At 29.7% G+C, this 19,475-nt stretch overlaps 6 protein-coding genes across 11 annotated transcripts; 2 read left to right on the forward strand and 4 right to left on the reverse strand.

Moving 5' to 3' along the window:
* Positions 1–291: 291 nt before the first annotated feature.
* LOC145971015 (coenzyme Q-binding protein COQ10, mitochondrial) lies at positions 292–1,918 on the reverse strand. The gene is made up of 3 exons (XM_083098211.1): positions 1,628–1,918; positions 1,321–1,449; positions 292–1,026 (listed from the first exon to the last, which is right to left on the reverse strand). The coding sequence occupies exons 1-3, from the start codon at positions 1,633–1,635 to the stop codon at positions 582–584; spliced, it is 582 nt and encodes a 193-aa protein (XP_082954337.1). The 5' UTR covers positions 1,636–1,918; the 3' UTR covers positions 292–581.
* Positions 1,919–1,973: 55 nt separating this feature from the next.
* Positions 1,974–8,944, forward strand: LOC145971011 (sulfhydryl oxidase 2). Of its 3 annotated transcripts, none has more exons than XM_083098205.1 (5): positions 1,974–2,095; positions 2,276–2,370; positions 2,939–3,271; positions 3,438–3,690; positions 3,787–8,944. In XM_083098205.1, the coding sequence occupies exons 3-5, from the start codon at positions 2,992–2,994 to the stop codon at positions 5,219–5,221; spliced, it is 1,968 nt and encodes a 655-aa protein (XP_082954331.1). In that variant the 5' UTR covers positions 1,974–2,095; positions 2,276–2,370; positions 2,939–2,991; the 3' UTR covers positions 5,222–8,944. The 3 variants fall into 3 exon arrangements, with proteins under 3 accessions (XP_082954331.1, XP_082954332.1, XP_082954330.1); XM_083098206.1 differs by having other exon boundaries at positions 2,276–2,341; XM_083098204.1 differs by lacking the exon at positions 1,974–2,095 and having other exon boundaries at positions 2,130–2,370.
* On the reverse strand, positions 7,611–8,948 carry LOC145971014 (putative palmitoyltransferase ZDHHC24). Its single transcript, XM_083098210.1, has 2 exons — positions 8,277–8,948; positions 7,611–8,204 (listed from the first exon to the last, which is right to left on the reverse strand). Exons 1-2 carry the CDS (start codon positions 8,876–8,878, stop codon positions 8,027–8,029), a joined length of 780 nt encoding a protein of 259 aa, XP_082954336.1. The 5' UTR covers positions 8,879–8,948; the 3' UTR covers positions 7,611–8,026.
* Positions 8,949–9,578: 630 nt separating this feature from the next.
* Positions 9,579–12,623, reverse strand: LOC145971017 (uncharacterized). The gene is made up of 4 exons (XM_083098214.1): positions 12,410–12,623; positions 11,074–11,313; positions 10,215–10,430; positions 9,579–9,846 (listed from the first exon to the last, which is right to left on the reverse strand). Exons 2-4 carry the CDS (start codon positions 11,285–11,287, stop codon positions 9,722–9,724), a joined length of 555 nt encoding a protein of 184 aa, XP_082954340.1. The 5' UTR covers positions 11,288–11,313; positions 12,410–12,623; the 3' UTR covers positions 9,579–9,721.
* Positions 12,624–12,719: 96 nt separating this feature from the next.
* On the forward strand, positions 12,720–17,401 carry Lamtor3 (Late endosomal/lysosomal adaptor, MAPK and MTOR activator 3). 3 transcript variants are annotated; one of them, XM_083098215.1, is made up of 4 exons: positions 12,720–13,067; positions 13,489–13,716; positions 14,203–14,345; positions 14,465–15,588. In XM_083098215.1, exons 1-4 carry the CDS (start codon positions 13,059–13,061, stop codon positions 14,601–14,603), a joined length of 519 nt encoding a protein of 172 aa, XP_082954341.1. In that variant the 5' UTR covers positions 12,720–13,058; the 3' UTR covers positions 14,604–15,588. The 3 variants fall into 3 exon arrangements, with proteins under 3 accessions (XP_082954341.1, XP_082954342.1, XP_082954343.1); XM_083098216.1 differs by lacking the exon at positions 14,465–15,588 and adding an exon at positions 16,752–17,401 and having other exon boundaries at positions 12,724–13,067; XM_083098217.1 differs by lacking the exon at positions 14,465–15,588 and having other exon boundaries at positions 12,735–13,067; positions 14,093–14,345.
* Positions 15,088–18,084, reverse strand: LOC145971016 (glyoxylate reductase/hydroxypyruvate reductase). 2 transcript variants are annotated; one of them, XM_083098213.1, is made up of 7 exons: positions 17,912–18,084; positions 17,647–17,730; positions 17,203–17,330; positions 16,744–16,933; positions 16,379–16,542; positions 15,715–16,005; positions 15,088–15,463 (listed from the first exon to the last, which is right to left on the reverse strand). In XM_083098213.1, exons 2-7 carry the CDS (start codon positions 17,724–17,726, stop codon positions 15,348–15,350), a joined length of 969 nt encoding a protein of 322 aa, XP_082954339.1. In that variant the 5' UTR covers positions 17,727–17,730; positions 17,912–18,084; the 3' UTR covers positions 15,088–15,347. The 2 variants fall into 2 exon arrangements, with proteins under 2 accessions (XP_082954339.1, XP_082954338.1); XM_083098212.1 differs by having other exon boundaries at positions 17,884–18,082.
* Positions 18,085–19,475: the final 1,391 nt, after the last annotated feature.

The following is a 19,475-nucleotide window of genomic DNA, read 5'->3' on the forward strand; positions in this document are numbered from 1 at the left end:
TAATGGAAGAGTTGAAATTGATATCATTCATTCGTATTGTTTCCATCAATTTAATTTGCTCCTGAACTACTATTCCTATGAAGGAAACGAATTAAAGTAAAAATCTTTATTGATTTTAATCTTATTTCATTCCAAATTGAAACCAAACGAATCAAGCATTTGATGGAAACTAGAGCATAGAGCAAAAATCGAGATTTGACCAATCGGAACAATGAAATTGTTTCTCTTGTTCCAATTAATCAAATTCTATATATTTTCGACATTTATTCATATTATATAATATGCAAAACATGGATTTACTTTTTAATTTAATAACAAATTCGATCACTCATTCAACATCACTTATACATGGCTCTTCTATGTAATCCTTGTATAAAAAAGTGATTCTAAAATCAACAGCTATCTCTATTCCTTATGCATACATATTAAGAATCTCTGAGTTTTTCTTTGATCTATCATTAATGTTGACAAATTTACATGTGCTTATTTTTAAAAAATATTTTGATGGCAATAAATAAATTTATTAATTCATAAAAACAAATATGTTATCTATATTCAATTATCTATATAATTGAATCTAATCACCTTTGCAATTTTACTGTCCTTAAACATGGTTGACCATACCTTCTTTCAGCTTCATTGAGAAAAGCATTCTCCATTTGTCTTACAATCTCATTGAAAACGAGATTTGAAAAATGAGAATAAATGGCAGATTTAAATTCAAAAGACAAGGAAAAGTCAATCACACATGTTTCGGGATTGTTTTTCAGTCCAGGACTAAAAAGCCACAGCGTATTCAAGTGATCGAACAATCTGCCATCTCTACATTCTGCTTTAACTATTCTTGGATACACCATAGTCACCTTTGAACTGTAACTCTCATTTATAGGTGGGAATCCTATTACTAGATTGGCCTTCAGGAAGTCTTCAGTTTTTAAAGTAATTTCAGATTTCTTGCAGAAAGGTATAAAGTTCTTGTAATTTCCTACATCAGCAACCACGTAATACATTTTCTCCATTGAAAACCTAAATAATAAATATTGTATTAAATATTAATGACAGTTTTAATAACACAATCTATAATAAGGATGAAAATACAATAAGAAACAATCTACAATAACTTTCAATGATATTAATAAATAAATATGTTAAAATCTCAAACAAATACTTTACAATAAGTGACACAATAAATGATAAGAGAAATGACTTAATGTTATTTTCTAGAAAATAATATAAAAAAAATAAACGATAATAATAAAAAATAAATAAGAATAAAATATATTATAAAAGTACAATAGTTTACAATAGTTTTTTTATTACCCTACTAATTTGCGACCTTCGTATTCTTTGGTTTTGTAACTCGCACGTGTTCTATACATTCGCCACAAGCTCCGCTCGAAAGGATCATACTTCCATAGCAATGCCAATTGTTGTAGAAAAACTGCATGCCTAAAGTTTTTTTTACATACAACTAAATGTACAATAGTAAATTGTTTCACACGTAGAATGATAAATTGTTTAATTTAATGAACATCGTCTGAAAACAAGCATTGTTTTCGACTGGAGAATTTAATTCAAATTGTCACACAAACATGTCAAAGTAAAATTTTCGACTGAAATACATTACCTGCACATGTCGAGTATATAAAATACTCAAACTCAATTCCGTTGTGATATTTGGAGCTTTGCATTTAGCTTTGACATATCGAAATTATAACCTCGAAAAGTACACACTTCAATGTCTCAATCTTGTTCAACTAGAAGTGTTTCCAATAATAATCACCTTCATTTTTCTAACTTATGTAACAAACTTAACATCATAAGTACGTTCAAAATAGTGAAACTTAAATTACTGATATAAATATATACATATATATACATATGGGAAGGGGAGGGGGTAAATACATCGGAGTGCGATCGCATTCGGCTCCTTTCGGATAGATTCGGTTCGGGGCTCGGTAGATATATATATATGTATATTGCAAATTTATTGCAAATCCTCCTGTCATCGCTGATAAGCTGCGTCTATGTATTTTTTATGTCTATGGTCGCAATTTTATATTTTCATCGCTAGAGTTTTTGCTTGTGTATAGAGGTATGTATACATAGAATTAATTGATTTAACCCCCTTTATTGTATCTATTCGTCGGACAAGAGAGTCATAAATCTTGTCACATAATGTCAGGTTATGTTTGATCATGTCGTGAGAAAGATCGGTATCCCGTATATACGCATAAATCAACGTAAATTAATAAATTACACTTAATGTTACAAGGGTGGAAACAACGAGGTTCCACCGTCGTTCGAGGTGTCAACCGACTAGGAACGTATACGTCAAAAGGTACGAGATCACGCGTGGATTGTACGCAGGTATTGTGTTATTATATTTTTTATAATAATTAAATTCGTATATTATAAAATATCGTACATTATAAAGAAATTTATGCGTCCGTTATAAATAGATATCTCATGCAAATCTTAGATTATGTACATATGTTTCGAGTAATTTTTTATTAAAAAAAATAGAGTTATGATGCCTTAGGCTGTATTCCTTCAATCTTATAATTATTTTAATTTAATTTAATTTTGAAATTTTTTTCTTAATAAAAATGAGAAGAAAGACAATTATTTTCGCACACTTTTCCAGTTTATATCTTTGTATTTAAGCTTGACATATTAAAATTTTCCATTATTATATAAGATCAATTGAAAAACATGATTCTATTTTTTTTTAACTTAATTCGCTTGAATTGTCATAGTCATTAATTACTCAAATTTATTATCTTATTAATTTTTTTTAGAGTCATTAATTATTTAGATACTGACTTGAAATTTAAAATTTAAATTAAATGAGTAAAAAATTTCAATTGAGTCATGTTAAAAAATAATTAATATCTATAACATAATATTGATATTTAATTTAAAAAATTAATTACAGGAAAAGAAGAGTGATAAAATTCTAATGTCAATTATCAAAGATATAAAAAGAAGATGGAGCTAATAGGGACTGCATTGAAATTGTGGCTAATGAATGTTCTAATAATAAACTGCAGCAGTGCAATGATACCTTTTAAAGATCATTATCAAACTCTGATAGGTGGTCAAGGCTTATATAATGCCAGTGATGATGTAGTGATTCTCAATGCCACAAATTTCAAAACAAATATTTATGGCAGCACCAAAAGTTGGCTAGTTGAGTTTTACAACAGCTGGTGTGGTTTTTGTTATAGATTTGCGCCAACTTGGAAAGCTTTGGCGAGCGATATTCTTTGTAAGTTTTTTGTTGCAAATTAAGTAAACAGTTAAGAAAAAGGTGATAAACTTTTTTTTTAATGGAATTATATGTTATAAAATATATTATAATAATTTAAGAAATATTTATAAGGTTTTCGAAAATATTAAATAAAATATGATTAAAGGAGTGGTAACTATTTCAGCTTGGAACGATATCGTTGTAGTTGCGGCGATAGATTGCGCCGACGATGACAACAATCCAATCTGTCGCGAATACGAAATCATGCATTATCCAATGTTGAAGTATTTCTCTGTGAATGCGCATCCACCATCTTTAGGTTTAGTAATAGAAAAGGGGAGCAGCATCGATTCTGTGAGGCATAATTTGATTAGTAGACTCGAGATAGAACAACAGGAAGGACGAGGATCCACGTGGCCTAACATCACACCATACAGGTATGATATGAGTTTTCCACAGCCATTTCTTAGACTTCTTGTTGCAACTACATTGCAAAAAGAATATATGTAAAAATATAAAATAATTTGTTATAGAAATGTCGAAATAACGGACGTATGGAGGACAACGTCCAATAATGTGAAGTATTTCTTTTTTATCTTCGAAAATACGGATTCCCACTTAGGCACGGAAGTCATTCTTGATCTCCACAGAATCAGCAGCTTGCAAATACGCAGGGTGACTTCTGATAATGAACTGTTATGCGTGGTGAACAAGGTTACCAAATTTCCAACTTTGATAGTCTTTGGGCGCAATGAGTCACAGAAAGTCGTTAATGTAAAAGTATCGTCGAGACAAGGAGTTCGACGAGCTATTAAGGATTACGTAATCGCGAAAGGAATTAATATCGACGAGACAATAGGCACGACAGTGTCCCACGATATGGCGCAGAATGTTGAGAATGCGCATCAAACAACAATTGGAACGATCGTAAAGTCTCGCGAGGAGCAAGAAGGGGAAGAACATTCATCGAAAAAAACTGATGATTATTTATACCAACTAGATCTGGAGAACGCATTGCATTATTCGATGAATAACGAAATATCTCTAACGAAGTCGATAGACGGCGAGAAAATGGAAGCCTTGCGAAAATATCTCACAGTGTTGGCGGCGTATTTTCCTCTACGACGTGGTAACACGTATCTAGAGGTGATACACGACGTCGTCAAAAGCAGAAGCACCATGACCGGTGAAGAATTCAGCCAGCTGGCGAAGACGACGGAAGAAGAGATGTCACCGGTGTACTCAGGAGCGCCTCATCAGTGGATAGGATGTAAAGGTAGCACAAATTCATATCGGGGATATCCCTGCGGACTGTGGACCATGTTTCACATGTTAACCGTGAACTTCGCGTTAGAACCAAACAAGGTTCCTCGGGCAGATTTCTCACAAGATCCTACGGCGGTACTGCGAGCAATGCATGGCTATATCGGGACGTTCTTCGGATGTGCTGATTGTGTCGCACATTTCGTGGAGATGGCTGGCAAGAATAAGATATTCGACACACATAGCAGAGACGAGGCTGTACTCTGGTTATGGCGAGCGCATAACCAGGTGAACGCTCGATTGTCGGGTGACACTACGGAGGACCCCAAGCACAAAAAAATACAGTACCCTGCGATCGAGCATTGCCCGGCATGCAGATACGTTAACGGCAGTTGGAATGAGGAAGAAGTTCTACAATATCTGAAAACCAAGTACAGCTATAGTAGCATCAAATACGACGGGATTAGCGGCTACAATAGCAATGTCGGCATGATCAACATCGGCAATGGCTCAAGAGTTAGATTGGAGAGACTCGCCAAAGAGAAACGCATCACCGCTTTCGGCTGGGACTTAAATGTATTTGACATTAGCATCTGTGTAGTGCTGTATGTTACTTCAGCAGCAATACTAGTACTAGTATGCATTAAGTTTGCTGTTAAAAGAACTAAGAAAAAGAGTCACATCAGTCTGTTGCCCAAAGTGTGATCCTCTCTTCATATTTTGTGCTATGCATAATCGTCATCATGCAACATTCCTAGACTAGTAAGCGTCATTTATATTATTTCTAATTTAAAAAAAAAGGTAAGTCACAAATTTTCAAATTGTAATATATCCTTCAATTATAACAATCATTTTTTAATAGGGTATAAAGTTAAGAAAAGTCACTATAGTTGAAAATAATAACAAAATAATATTTTTCAAACAAGAATCAAAATAATGCTCCTCATATTAACAACAAAATTTCTTTTTTTATCAGTTTTGAATAAAAGTTAAATTGCCAAATATGTAATTGTAAGATCGATATCCTTAATTATCCTGAACTTAGTGACTTTTCATAATCTTGTCTCGTCCAAAGAATGTTTAAGTTTATCTTACGACAGAATGTAAGAAAATATGCCTAATAATACATAAAGCCAACGAAATAAGAATAAATTATACATATATTCTCTCTTAAATAGAACATGATTATATTTAATATTACTACATTTTTCCTCGTTTCATGTGTGATACATGTTAAAATTAATTACCACAACATGAATCAGATTTATTCAGTTTCTAAAAATTTCCATATATTTTTCTGATAACTTTTTGAAAATGAAAATAAGATAATAATATAAAAGTGAGAGAGAATAAAATAATTGTTGGTGTTAAAGTTATAATGCTGTCAATTGATTCATAAAATGTCATAAGATGTCATAAAATGAAATGGGGACTATATAGAATAATACTTTCATGAAACGAGAAACAGAATACTCTTGCCATGCATTGTTTAGCATACATTAATATAATATATTTATTAATATATAATATATTAATTGTCATAAAATTTTATATCAGAGATTACAACAAAATAAAACGTAAACGATTTTTTTTACTTGATGCATAATGAGTGTGTCGCGGCTGATTCTCTCGAAATTATATCTCATTACATGTTAGAATATATTATACCCTAAACAGTATAAAAATATAATTAATACAATATAATTAATTAATTACTAAATATACAATAAAAGAAGACAAATAAAACAAAATTATTATTTCTCCATTTTATAGGTTGTATCTTCCAGAAACGTTGTCTACGCCTTCCTTTTATATTTTTTATACAGTTATTTATATATATTTATATAAAAAATTTTATACTGTTTAGGTTTTATACTGTTTACCGTTAGATGTTCAAGCAAAGAGAATCGATAACTATATTGATGTGTAATTAAATAAATGTCCAAAATATTGGATTATATAAAGATTAATCTTCGACTAATTTATTGTAATTGCGTTTGAAATCAGAGGAATTGCATAAAGAAAATGTGGTTGTGATTCAATATATCTGTGAAATTTGGATGAAAGTTTATCTTTCATGGATAATATTTCATTTTGTAAATATAGGCTGCCAGGAAAAATTACTTCTCTACTGATCATATATAAGTTCTCATATTTCTTATGTAGATTTTTATAATAAAATATAATGTACAATATATATTCCTATTGTGTTTAAACACAGAAATAATCAATATATTTCATAAAATCTAATGTACAATCAAATATATATTCTTTCTGTGTTTAAGGGGCTATTCTACTGTGACGGCTCAAAAAATAAGCTATTTTTAATAATTTTTTTTGAAAACTTGCATGTATCGGTACAAACTTTTTTTTCGCTTAAAGGTACACTCTTAGAGAATAGAAACAATTTTTTTTGTTGCATATAAATGTATATTTATTTAACAATTTATAATCGTGTAAAGGCATGAAAAAGAAAGTATGTTGCTGGCGTTGATGATTTGCGCTCTCCAGGTGATCTGAAACAAAAAATTCAAAAAGGTTCTTAATCTGTATGAGTGTCGCTATCGCCCGAACTAGAATTATTAAAAAATATTAATTTTAACTTATACTTTTGCCCAAAATATGACGAAAAAAAACGTGTTTTTCGAACACTTTTGCAAAAAACGACGCCATTTTGTTATTTTGCAATATAAAATAATAATTCTAGTTCGAGCGATAGCGACACTCATACAGATTAAGAACCTTTTTGAATTTTTTGTTTCAGATCACCTGGAGAGCGCAAATCATCAACGCCAGCAACATACTTTTTTTTTCATGCCTTTACACGATTATAAATTGTTAAATAAATATACATTTATATGCAACAAAAAAAATTGTTTTCTATTCTCTAAGAGTGTACCTTTAAGCGAAAAAAAAGTTTGTACCGATACATGCAACAGTTTTCAAAAAAAAAATTATTAAAAATAGCTTATTTTTTGAGCCGTCACAGTAGAATAGCCCCTTAAACACAATAATGATCAACATCTTTGTGAATGGTTGGAGTTTCCTCTTTCATCAAATAATAAATTTAGATAACAATTAAGGAAACCAGGAGAAACTGCAAAGTTTTTTATATTCTTCTAATTTTAAAATAAGAGGTACAATTAATTTATGTATAATTACAGATAATCAATATGTACATAGTGTTTCAGATGTAGTGCGAAAGAATTGTGTATTATCTGTGTATGCAATTTAATGAAATAATATAATACTGTCCATTAATTACAGATATAAATCTCATTTACAACAGTTATGTATAATTAAATATGTATAATATACAGTTAAAAATATAGAAAGGTAACCAACAATCTTGATTTTTGTTTTAAAAAAGTGATCCATTCAACTGTCAAATTAATTTTTGTCATCTCAGTCATTGAAATGTCTTTGACATTTTTAATAAATGCTTATATATTGACACATTTCATTCAAACACAATTTTATAAAAATTATGTAGCACTCAATGAAAGTGATTCAATCTTTCTTTGAACACAAGTAATGCCACGAGATCCCATCGTGAGGTAACTGTGACTTAATATAAGGAAGCAACCATGCCAGATACCATCGTTCTCCAAACACCTCCCTAACGTTGTCCTTCCAACCCATATCGTATGTAAAGTCTTTCTTATTGCTCTCATTACCCACGACGCCTCTGAGAATCAAATTAAAGTGATAAATGCACAACACTGCGGTATACAAGGTACCCACTGCTGACACGACGTACAGCAACAGGTAAAACTGATCGATGGAGCTGTCAAAGCCGAAGAAGAAGATCGCTACGGGAAAGACCATCTTAATGACAGACATCGGGAACTCGAAGGACATTCTGGTCCAGATGAAGAAACTGCCGTAGGAGAAGGCGTACGCCGCGCCGAGGAACAAGTACCACAGAAACATGACGAAGTATCTGTGATTGTGGTGGCCCACGCAGCACCCGGTGAACACGCAGTGGTGGTCCCGCTTCAGGATGCAAGTGTCGCAGGTATTGCAGTGCCAGGATCGCGGCGGCGACAGGCACTCGCAGGTGGCGCACAATCTCCACCCGTCCGCGACTGTCGCCGTGCTTACAGGAACTATGCGCCTCTTGGTGCTGGTGTCGCACAGCACCGTGTACGTGAAGTTACCTACGATGTTAAACATGATGAAATTACCGAGGACGAAGTGGAGGGTGTACGGCAGAATATTGTCCTCGTACAACGCCGGTAACACTATCCACAGTCCGAACCAGTACATGAGAGGCACTATCACCAATACAAAGATCATTGACAGTAGATCGCCGATAGTACGTGGCCATATCTTTTTTCGGATTATCATTTCGTTGTGCATTCGTTTAATTTATAAGATTAATCTTGGGAGTACGTAACGTCTGATATCTTTACGCCATTTTGAAAATCTCACATCTGCGCAGTGTTGAATAACATTTTCCTCCGCGCGTGCGCAGCGTAAATAATAATAGTGATGTTTATCAATTTTTTCGTATTAATTTCTTTTTTTAAAACTTTTATATGTATATATATATATATATATATATATAAAATATATATATATAAATAAATAAAATATATATATATATATATATAATATATATATATATATAAAATATATATATATATATATATATATATATATATATATATATAATATATATATATATATATCCAAAAGATGAATTTTTAATAATTATTAATAATTAACATTTTAAATAAAAAGCTCGATTTAATTACGATTATAATTTATTTAATTAAATTTTGTTACGATTATATATATATATATAATCGTAACAAAAGTGTATACAAAAGCAAATTTTATACAAATAGATTTTTTACATAAAGATTGAAATACATTTTAAGTATAAATTAAATCGAGCTTTTTATTTAAAATGTTAATTATTAATAATTATTAAAAATTCATCTTTTGGATCAATACACCTTTTCATTATAAGTTTCCTTAATAAATAAAAATTTCTTAAATTAATAAATAAAACAGTGATTATTATTACATTTTACATTTATTTACTGAATGTTTATGTTATAATTATTAAAAATAACATGCATTAAAAATCAATAGAATTAGAATAGTATATGTTAATCATTACGACAAATAATAATTTGTTATTATTGTAGATAGTCTCTTGAACTCTTTGATCTTTCTCTTATTACATTATAGTTATTACATTATAGTTACATTATAGTTGGTTACACTAGCTTGGAAGTTTCTATTATAAGGTACAAGACTCCTCCGTCTGTACCAGCGAGCCCGCGAACGCCCGCCACTTTTGCCTCTTTGATTAAAATCTAAAATAAATAATTTTTAATTTAATATGTATACACACGTACGCACAGCACGCATACACGCACACACACATATTATAACCACTCATTTTCTACTTTTATAATTTTTTGCCAAATATTACGAAAAATTATTTATACAAAAGAATTAGATAGAATTAGAATTTGATATATAGACTGAACTTTAAATAATCTTGACAAGTGATCTTAATTAAAATAAAAGATCAATTTTTTTCTTCTCGAAACTTTTTAAGTTTTTATATGAAATATTTTCTCATTATAATTATAATAATAACTAGTAATAATCGACTGTATTAATTAAAATTAAACACTCTGCATATCTAAATGTATTAAAAAATTGATAATTTATATACTTTTTATTTGCGGTCCCTGAAACTTTGGTAGCAACTCCTGTTGCTCCTGTTGTTGTTTCTGCTGAAATAATTGTTGCAGCAGTAGTATCTGTTGTTCTTGTATCTCTTGCTGTTTCTGCTGCATTAGCAGCAGCTGTTGCACTAAATTATAAATATCGGACATGAACTTTTCATTATTTTTTAACAGCATTGTTCCTGTTTGCTCAGACCCTTCTTCTGTAAAAATAAAAAAAAATATGTAAATAAATAAATAAATAAATATATATATATATAGGATGTTTCAAGAGAAATAGCCAGTATTCTAGGATATAATTGTACACATCATTTATAACCCATCATTTTAAACAAATAATAAGATAAGGCATTTAAAGTGTTCAAGCTATTATTTTTAAAAGTATGCATTATAGAAAAAAAGTTTAAATAACAAATATTCCATTTGAAGAGGAAATAAGATAGGGATATTAGTTTGACTTTGGATGTAGATGTCAAAAGATCGCGTAAAGATGAATGTAGTTTTTTTAAAATGAAAATTTTAATTTTTTTTATAAAATCAATTTCTCACAATTTTTTGTATTCTATCTTTATAACTTTTTATATCAAATATTGCGAGAAATCAATTTTATTAAAAAATTTAGAGTGGTTCCATTAAAAAAAATAAATCAAATTGACCTTTAAATGACTTGAAAAATTATCTGAATTTAATTTCAAATTTATGAACTTTTTTCCTCAAAACCTTTTGTATAAAATATTTTCTTGTTCAGATAATCAGATAATCATAGTTCAGCAATAGTTGACTATATTAATTAAAATAAAACACTCTGTATATTTAAATATATTAAAAAACTGACAAATAATATACTTTTTAATTGCGGTTCCTGAACTGTTTGTTGCAGCTCCTGTTCTTGCGACTCTTGTTGTCGTTGTTGTTCCTGCTGAATCAATTGCTGCAGAAGTTGTTGCATCTGTAGCTGTTGCTCATGTTGCAGTTTTTGATGTTGGTACTGCTGATGCAGAAATTGCTGCACTAAATTATACATATTGGATTCAGACTCTTCTTCACCTTCTAGAGGCATTCTCTCTGCTTATTTAGATAATTCTTCTGTAAAAATATAAGAAACATATAAATATGTATATATAAATACATATACAGGTGTATGTATTTAAGATTATATTCAAGAAAAATGATCAGTATTTTAGGACATAATTGTAAACAAATAAGCTTATAGAAGGTGAAGTATTTAAAATGTTACAAGTTATTATCTCTAGAAATATTTATAGCAAAAAATGTTTTTAAATGTTTTGTTTGAAGATAGAAAGAAGATAGCAATGTATATTAATCTTCAGTGTAGATGCCAAGATTATATAAACATCAATTTAGTTTTTTTAAATAAAACAAACTTTTTTAAATGGAATAAACTTTTTTATATAAACCTCAATTTCTTATAATTTTTAGTACCCTGTCTTTATAATTTTTTTATGCCAAATATTGCGAGGAATTTATATAAAAAAGTATGGTTCCATTTAAAAAAAAATAAATTGATCTTGATATCTACAACCAAGCTTAAATTAATATTCCTATATTTTTTCGTCCTTCAAATACCTTTTATCCAAAACATTTTTTGCTATAATGAGAACTTTCAGAGATAATTGTCCTATTCTGGACAGTTGTAAAGATACAGTATGTTCAATGTTAAGAACAAAAATATTTATTATCTTATGTTAATAGAAGCAAGTTCTATGATATAATTACATGAAAAAACTTAATAAATTTTTAAATATCTCATTATCGATGAGACGAATTGATTGTATTTTGGCTGTTAGTGAAAAATAAATATCGACTAAAGAAACTAAAGAAAAAACCACATCTCTTTCATTCGAGTTGCAAAATACATTGAAATCGGTGATAAATATTTGAAAACTTATTGTGAGTTCAAAATTTTTAAAATATAATTGTATTATAGAGAACTCGGTTCTATTAACAATAAGATAATAAACGTTTTCATTGTTAAAATTATAAACACGCTACATCTTTATAACCGTTCAGAATAGAACACATATTTATATAAATATTTTTAAATAATATTAATAAATATTGTAATAAATATTTTTTAAAAATTGTTCTATTGTAATATTATTATTAATAAAGATGAGGAATATAATTTAAGATATTATTTAAGATATTATTTAGTACTTACGTGATACTTTATTCCTTCGAAGACTTCTTCGAAACTTGTTATCTGATATCACCTGATTTCGCTTGCTTGCACAGTCCTGCAAATCAGTGCTGCCAGAAGAAAGACGCGGCTTGCACGCACACGATCGGCGAATCACATACATACATGTGTTGCGCAGAGCGCTCTCTACACATATACATGATTGTCTAATTGTGTGCGTGTCAGCCGCGTCTTTCTGGCAGCGCTGATGACAAATACGCTTGTAACCCGGTAACCATCGACAAAAGACTATCAAGAAATAATGAAACAAAACACTCGGAAATATGATCCCACTGATCCCAGTAGATTATCTCGACGTATATGTGTTAACACACATTCGATGCTCACATGAATACAAACCCATTAAATGCATTCACGAGAAACACTTGTTTCTGGTCGCTTCAAGAAACATGTCATCGGTTGTATAATTCTGTTTTATATTTAACCGCCTGCGCATAATATCTGCGCAGAACGATCACAGTATTTTTCTCACTTTATTGGTGACCCCTCTTATGGGAATTGACATGTTATCAACAGAAAACGGGTGATAACACTCAACGTCGTCTGAAGAAATAAGTTCCCTTGCCATAAGATCAATTGCCGTTTAACTCTCGACTCTATCGTGGAAAAAATGACAGTTGTAAGTTCAACATTTTTGCAGAAAGTAGCGTTATCTTTTGCATTCGAGGTTATGTATATTTTGTTTCAACATAAATAAAAAATACACATCTTTATATAAGATATCAATAAAAAAACTTTAGAAATTAATTTTGTATAATACGATAAAATAGAAGGTTTAACAAAACTATATGTGTGGAACAAATTAATAAATACTTCAATAATTCTCTATCGTAAAGATAGAATTGCAAAATGAATATTTTATGCGAGATGTTTCATGTTTTATTTTTCATGTACATTTTACACTTAAAATATGAATTATTTCTTTGTTAACATTTTCTTTGTTAGACATTATTCTATTGATATGATGATTGAACCAAATTACGATTGATAATCAAATATAACGATTGATTATCAAATTATTTGGACATTTTTGTTTTTAGGAATTGAAAAAGTTTCTCTATGAATTATTAAGCAATGTCGAAGGACTGCATAGCATATTAATTACAGACAGAGATGGAGTACCTGTCATATCTGTAGCCGATGAAAAGGCACCAGAATTAGCTACAAGAGCTAGTTTCTTATCTACTTTTGGAATGGCTACAGACCAGGGAAGTAAATTAGGTCTTGGAAAGAACAAAACTATTATGTGCATGTATAGTAATTATCAGGTAAATATATAATAATATATATATATATATATATATATATATATATATATATATAATAGTTATACAAATTATACAAATATTTATACTAATATATAAATCTTGCTTGAAAGAAAGAATTAAGAAATAAAAAAATAATAATTATTAGATATACTAGCAGAAATAATTTATATTATTTGATAAAATAATGCACATAAAATACTTAATTCAATAAATTTAATATAATTAATAATTAGAAATAAATATATAAAGATACTTATAGTTAAATTATCAATTATAATTAATTTTTATAAACAATTTTTTGTTATATGCTTCTTTCATTATTATTGGAATATATTTGCAATTTGAAAAATTTAAGAATTCTTTTTATCAATTTCAGGTAATCCAGATGAATAAGTTACCATTGGTTGTTAGTTTTATTGCTAGTCACAATTGCAATACTGGTCACATATTATCATTGGAAAATAAGATCGATCCTATTCTATGTAGTTTAAAAAATGCAGTAGTAGAAGCCTGATGGTTACCTGTTGTCCATTATGGGTGATAAATATTGAGCATGGATCTCAAATCTGTGGACTGTTGCAAATATCAGTAAATAGTATTGATCTTAAGCAATTTTTCAAGGATAACAGGTCTGTTTTGTTTCTATGCTTATGATTTCTTATAATGCTGGAAAGTATATTTTATGTGTGTGAAAAAGAAAGATATAAAAGGTTATTGTAATATTTTAAAGTTAAATATTACATTACAGAAAAATTCTTTCCAAGGAATTTAGAGATATTTCTAAAGTTAAAGTGTTAATTTATATCCAGAGAAAAAATATTTTATGCATACTTTTTTTTTATAAAATTATATTACTTGCCATAACTTATATTAATTTCTTACATTAAATTGCTTAATAAGAAATAATCAAGTAAAACACTATTAGGATGAACTTTCTGAAAATTGACAGATATGAAAAAATAAGTTTAAAAAAATCTTTATATAAAACTATAAGAAACTTTAAATATGGCAGTAATGTACAATTTTTGATATCCTTCACGTCTTTTATAAAGTCATTCCAATGTAATAATGAACTAAATAATTGAACTTAATAAGCAAAAAAATATTAATATCTAAAAATATTTGGATAATTCATTTTGTACCAATAAAAGTATTTATTTAACCTAAATAGTGTAGTTAATGATTATAGGTAATCAAATTGAGTTTAAGATTTGTCACATTTGTGCAATCTAAACATAAGAAGAATGGAGATTATTATTAATCCTTAGACAGACTAACATTATAATGGATATTGGATCCATATATCACTTTTACTGTTCGAATAAAGATGCACAAGTTATATTTTTGATTAAAGAAAAAATATAGGCAAAGTATAAATAGGTATTTGTTCTATTTCATACAAACTATTTCTTTTGTTCGTTACATGAGTATAAGATATGTGCTTTAGATATATATATTGTATTTTCGCCTGTATTTATTGTGTTGTATTGGAAAAAATCTGGTATCTGTTAGAGACAAAAGTTAAATTATCGATAACATTGATTTTTGTAACTAAATATATGTATATATTTATATACATTTATCATTAGAAAAAGAAATATATATAAGCAAAATTATGCAAGGAAAATTTGTTATAAAGAATAAACTAAAGGCTTGCCCTCAAGACCATTAAGAATATTCTGTGCTGCAATCGTCGACATATCGTTGCGGGTCTTGATCGTTGCGCTGCCCAAATGTGGTATAATTTCTGCAATTAGACCAAAACTAATAATATATAATATACTATATGTGTATAAGTAACAGATAGTATAACAATTATATAATTTTGTATCATATTATATCGACTGCGAAATTATAGTCCTTAAAAACTTAGTTTCCTGAATTTTCAAATAATATCTTAGTATTTTAGTCCTCTTTAATAATTTAAGCTGTTATATTTTAACGATAATAATAATCGATTGTTAAAATAAACAAAGAGAAAGAATAAAGTAATTATACCTGCATTAGGTAGCTTAAAAAGTTCATGATCCGGTGGTAACGGTTCCGGATCAGTAACATCCAGTCCGGCAGCAAATATTTTCTTATTACGAAGAGCTCTTACAAGCGAATCGGTATTGACAATTTGACCGCGTGCTATATTCACGAAGATGGATGTTTTTTTCATTTTATCAAAAACACTGTCATCGAAAAGTCCTTTGGTTTCATTAGTTAGAGGAGCCGCAACCACAAGGTAATCACTCTGCTTCAAAAGATCGTCGAAAGATACAAATATTGCCCCAAGTTCATCACCTGTAAACATGTTATATTATGTATTTTAAAATGTCAAAGATTTCCCTAAATAACTTATAAATTTATATTCTTGAACAAACAGCAAAAGAGATTTTTTTAAACAATTAACTAATTTTTACAATTAGGCGATTTATTATTAAAAATCTGTTTAATTTACAATGACCGTCACACATGATAATATCTTTCCTGAATATATCTTTATATAAATTTTTTAAGATATATAGATAAAATTGATAAAGAATTGATAAAGAACATAAAAAGTAATTGTTATAATTGAAGTTCTTGTAAATATCGGATAAAAAATATAGATATGTGGGACATTTAATTGATTGATAACTGCCTGTGAAGTGGGTGTGTTTGTGTACATATGTACCTGCTTTCTTGCGCGAATGTCCGGTATAGATAAAGCGTTCCACTTCGAAGGCCACTAATCGTTTAACGATCGCTTGACCAATATTTCCCAAACCAAAGATGCCGACTGTCGAGCCTCGTAACTCCTGTCCCAACAGCCATTGCGGTCCGGGTTTTACTTGATTTCTTGATTAGATTATTACTTATTAGCACATATGTTACATGACTTTTACTTCTACAGGAAATTATTTGAAAGTACAATTTTAAAGTTTTAAATTGATCAATAAATCTTAAATTTTTTTTCTGTACACATATTTCGTACTTTTTAGAGAGATTTCTCGATGTCAATTATAAATTATAATATAAAATGAGAAAATATTTAATCACTGTTCCAGCAACGTGCGACCCTCATAGGCGCGTCTCGCAGCGGATAACATTAAAAGTATAGCTATCTCCGCAACTGCAGCCGACACCACCATCGGCGTGTGCCCGATCTTGATTCCTCTCCTTTTAATTTCTGGGACATCTAAGTGATCGTAACCGGCTGACATTGTCGATACGACTTTCAAGTTTGGACCTGAAAAATGTTGGAGAGATTCAAATATCCGTTAGCTTTTAGCTCGATAAAATCTCGATTTAATTAATCTAATTTGCTTTTCTTTCAATGATGATTAATCCGTATTAGTCTATGTCCAGGATTCTGGAAATTGCCATTAAACTTCATTTAAATATTAGTTAAATTTGTTAATTGATGTTTATTTTCGTTTTGTGTGGAAATTTAATGAATGTATTTAAAAATGGTTGCATATATAAGCAAATTAAATAAAAAATAAAATTTGAATTTACCGGCAACATCCAGGAACTCGCTGTCAATTTTATTATGGCCGACGAGAAAGACAGCATCGTGTCCAGGTAGAGCTTGTAGTACTTGTTCTCGATCGTTTACAACAGCTGGCATAATAGTGAGATTGCATCTATATATCAATAAAAATAACGATAAATGATGCATATCGCACACACACCAATACATTTAAAATGTTACATATATATATATATATATATATATATATATATATATATCCCCTAAATATATAATTATATATAATTAATATAAATAAATTCTATAAGTATGTAAATAATATAAATATATTCTGTAAATATATAATAGTATAAATATATTCTATAAATATATATAATTTTATAAATGAGTAAATATATATATATATATATATATACATTATATATTTTTATATATATTTATATATTTTCTTTCTATAAATATGAACTTACTTTGGTCGAAGCAAATCGATGCCGGTTGTCGGCGTTGCATTGCTAGTAACCAAAACACGCGGTAGATCCAGTAAACTCATTGCGCTATTTATATTATAAGATTTATATTATAAGATTATAAAAACGATATAAATTCGAAATTAAGGTCACATATATACAAGAATGTTACAAGGATATACGAAAATAATTTTGTCGGCAATGAAATAGCACGACGATTAATGTAAAGAATTTTCTTACGAGTATTTTTAGCGAAAATTGAATTCACCGAAGTTGCTACTTCAACAGCTGTATTAAATGTGGCGAACAGCTATTTCTGGCATACATGTATCCTTTCACCACAGAGGCATCACTGCTTCCGATAATTTCGCGTTCTTATTATCTTATTGTGATAAAAGCAATCTGAATGAATCAGCATAAATCGGTTTATGAAGGTAACACGATAAGATATATCTTGTATAACATATACACATTGAATATATCTTTATTTATTTACATATACGTTAAATTAATCGCGAATAGTACGTAAGCCCTATCTGCATATAAAAGTATTGATTTCAAACGCAATTGAAATTTAAAAAAAGAAAATTTGTGTATATTTATTACAATATTAAATATCGCGCGAGATATTTGGCGCTATTTATTTATGACGTTTTCAAATGGTCGGGTTTAATCGTTCCAGGATAGTTTACTAAACGTCATTGACCAATCACAACCATTCTTCTGAAAAATGTAACCATATATTCTTCAAAAGAATGGCTAACGTCTAAACTACCCCGGAGCGATTAATTTATTAATTTATATATAAGCACGTGAAACTTGTGTAATCTTCGATGACTTAATATATAGGAATGCGATAAAAGTTACCAGACGTATCGATTGACATCAAATTTCTCAATCTCCTCAATCAAGAATTCGAAAAATTGAAACCGTTATTATGTCAAAAGATTTATCAAGTATCGATTGGCCATCGAATAGGGAATTTCTTTAATTCTTGATAGAAGCTTGAGAAATTCTCTATGCGATAGCCAATCGGTACATCCGATAACTTTTATCGCATTCCTTCGAAGATTACACAAGGTTTCACGTATTTATATAAGCTGCGGTCAAGGGGACGTTGAAGATGTTTTAAAGCGTTTGATTGACCAATCAGGGTAAAAGGAGTAAAGATTTCTTTAACCTGATTGGTCAATCAAACGCTTCAAAGCATCCTCAGCGTCACTTTGACCGCAGCCTATTGAACTATAGAACTAACTGGAACGAGCGCTGCCTTTGTTATTGCCCGATGACCCTCGAGCCGAGGGAGACAGTATCTATTTGGTATTGCCGTCTCTCTTTTTCATGTGTTACCTTAGCTAAAAATATACGTCTACTCATTAAAGTGGCGTACAGAATTTTTTCACCAAAAATTTAGCAAAATAAAGCATTATTTTATTTCGTTTATTGTCGTCATTATATTTCCTTAAATAATCCATTTCATTACAATAATATTTTTTGTATATTCATTGTTCAAATATATACTGACTAAAGTATGGGCACAGATAGTACATCATGAAACTATAGGAGAAATATACTATAGCATGTTAGTGTAACAGAGAAAGCGATTCCAAATAGCGATGGCCTTCATCGCACAGGCAGGCTCGACTCGTAACAAAGGAGCGCTCATTCCAGTTAGTTCTATAGTTCAATGCCGCAGCCATATAATACGTTAAGCTGGGTATACATCTACGAACGAATACCGAACGAACAGCGAATGCGAACGTTCGGACATTCGCGTACATGTTCTGAAGTTGTTCGTTCCTTTTCTCAGCTGTAACGAACACGAGCATTCG

The sequence above is a fragment of the Camponotus vicinus genome, unplaced genomic scaffold, assembly GCF_025532165.1.
Source record: "Camponotus vicinus isolate PSW18456_S1 unplaced genomic scaffold, iyCamVici1.0 SCAF_4, whole genome shotgun sequence".
Taxonomy (NCBI): Eukaryota; Metazoa; Arthropoda; class Insecta; order Hymenoptera; family Formicidae; genus Camponotus; species Camponotus vicinus.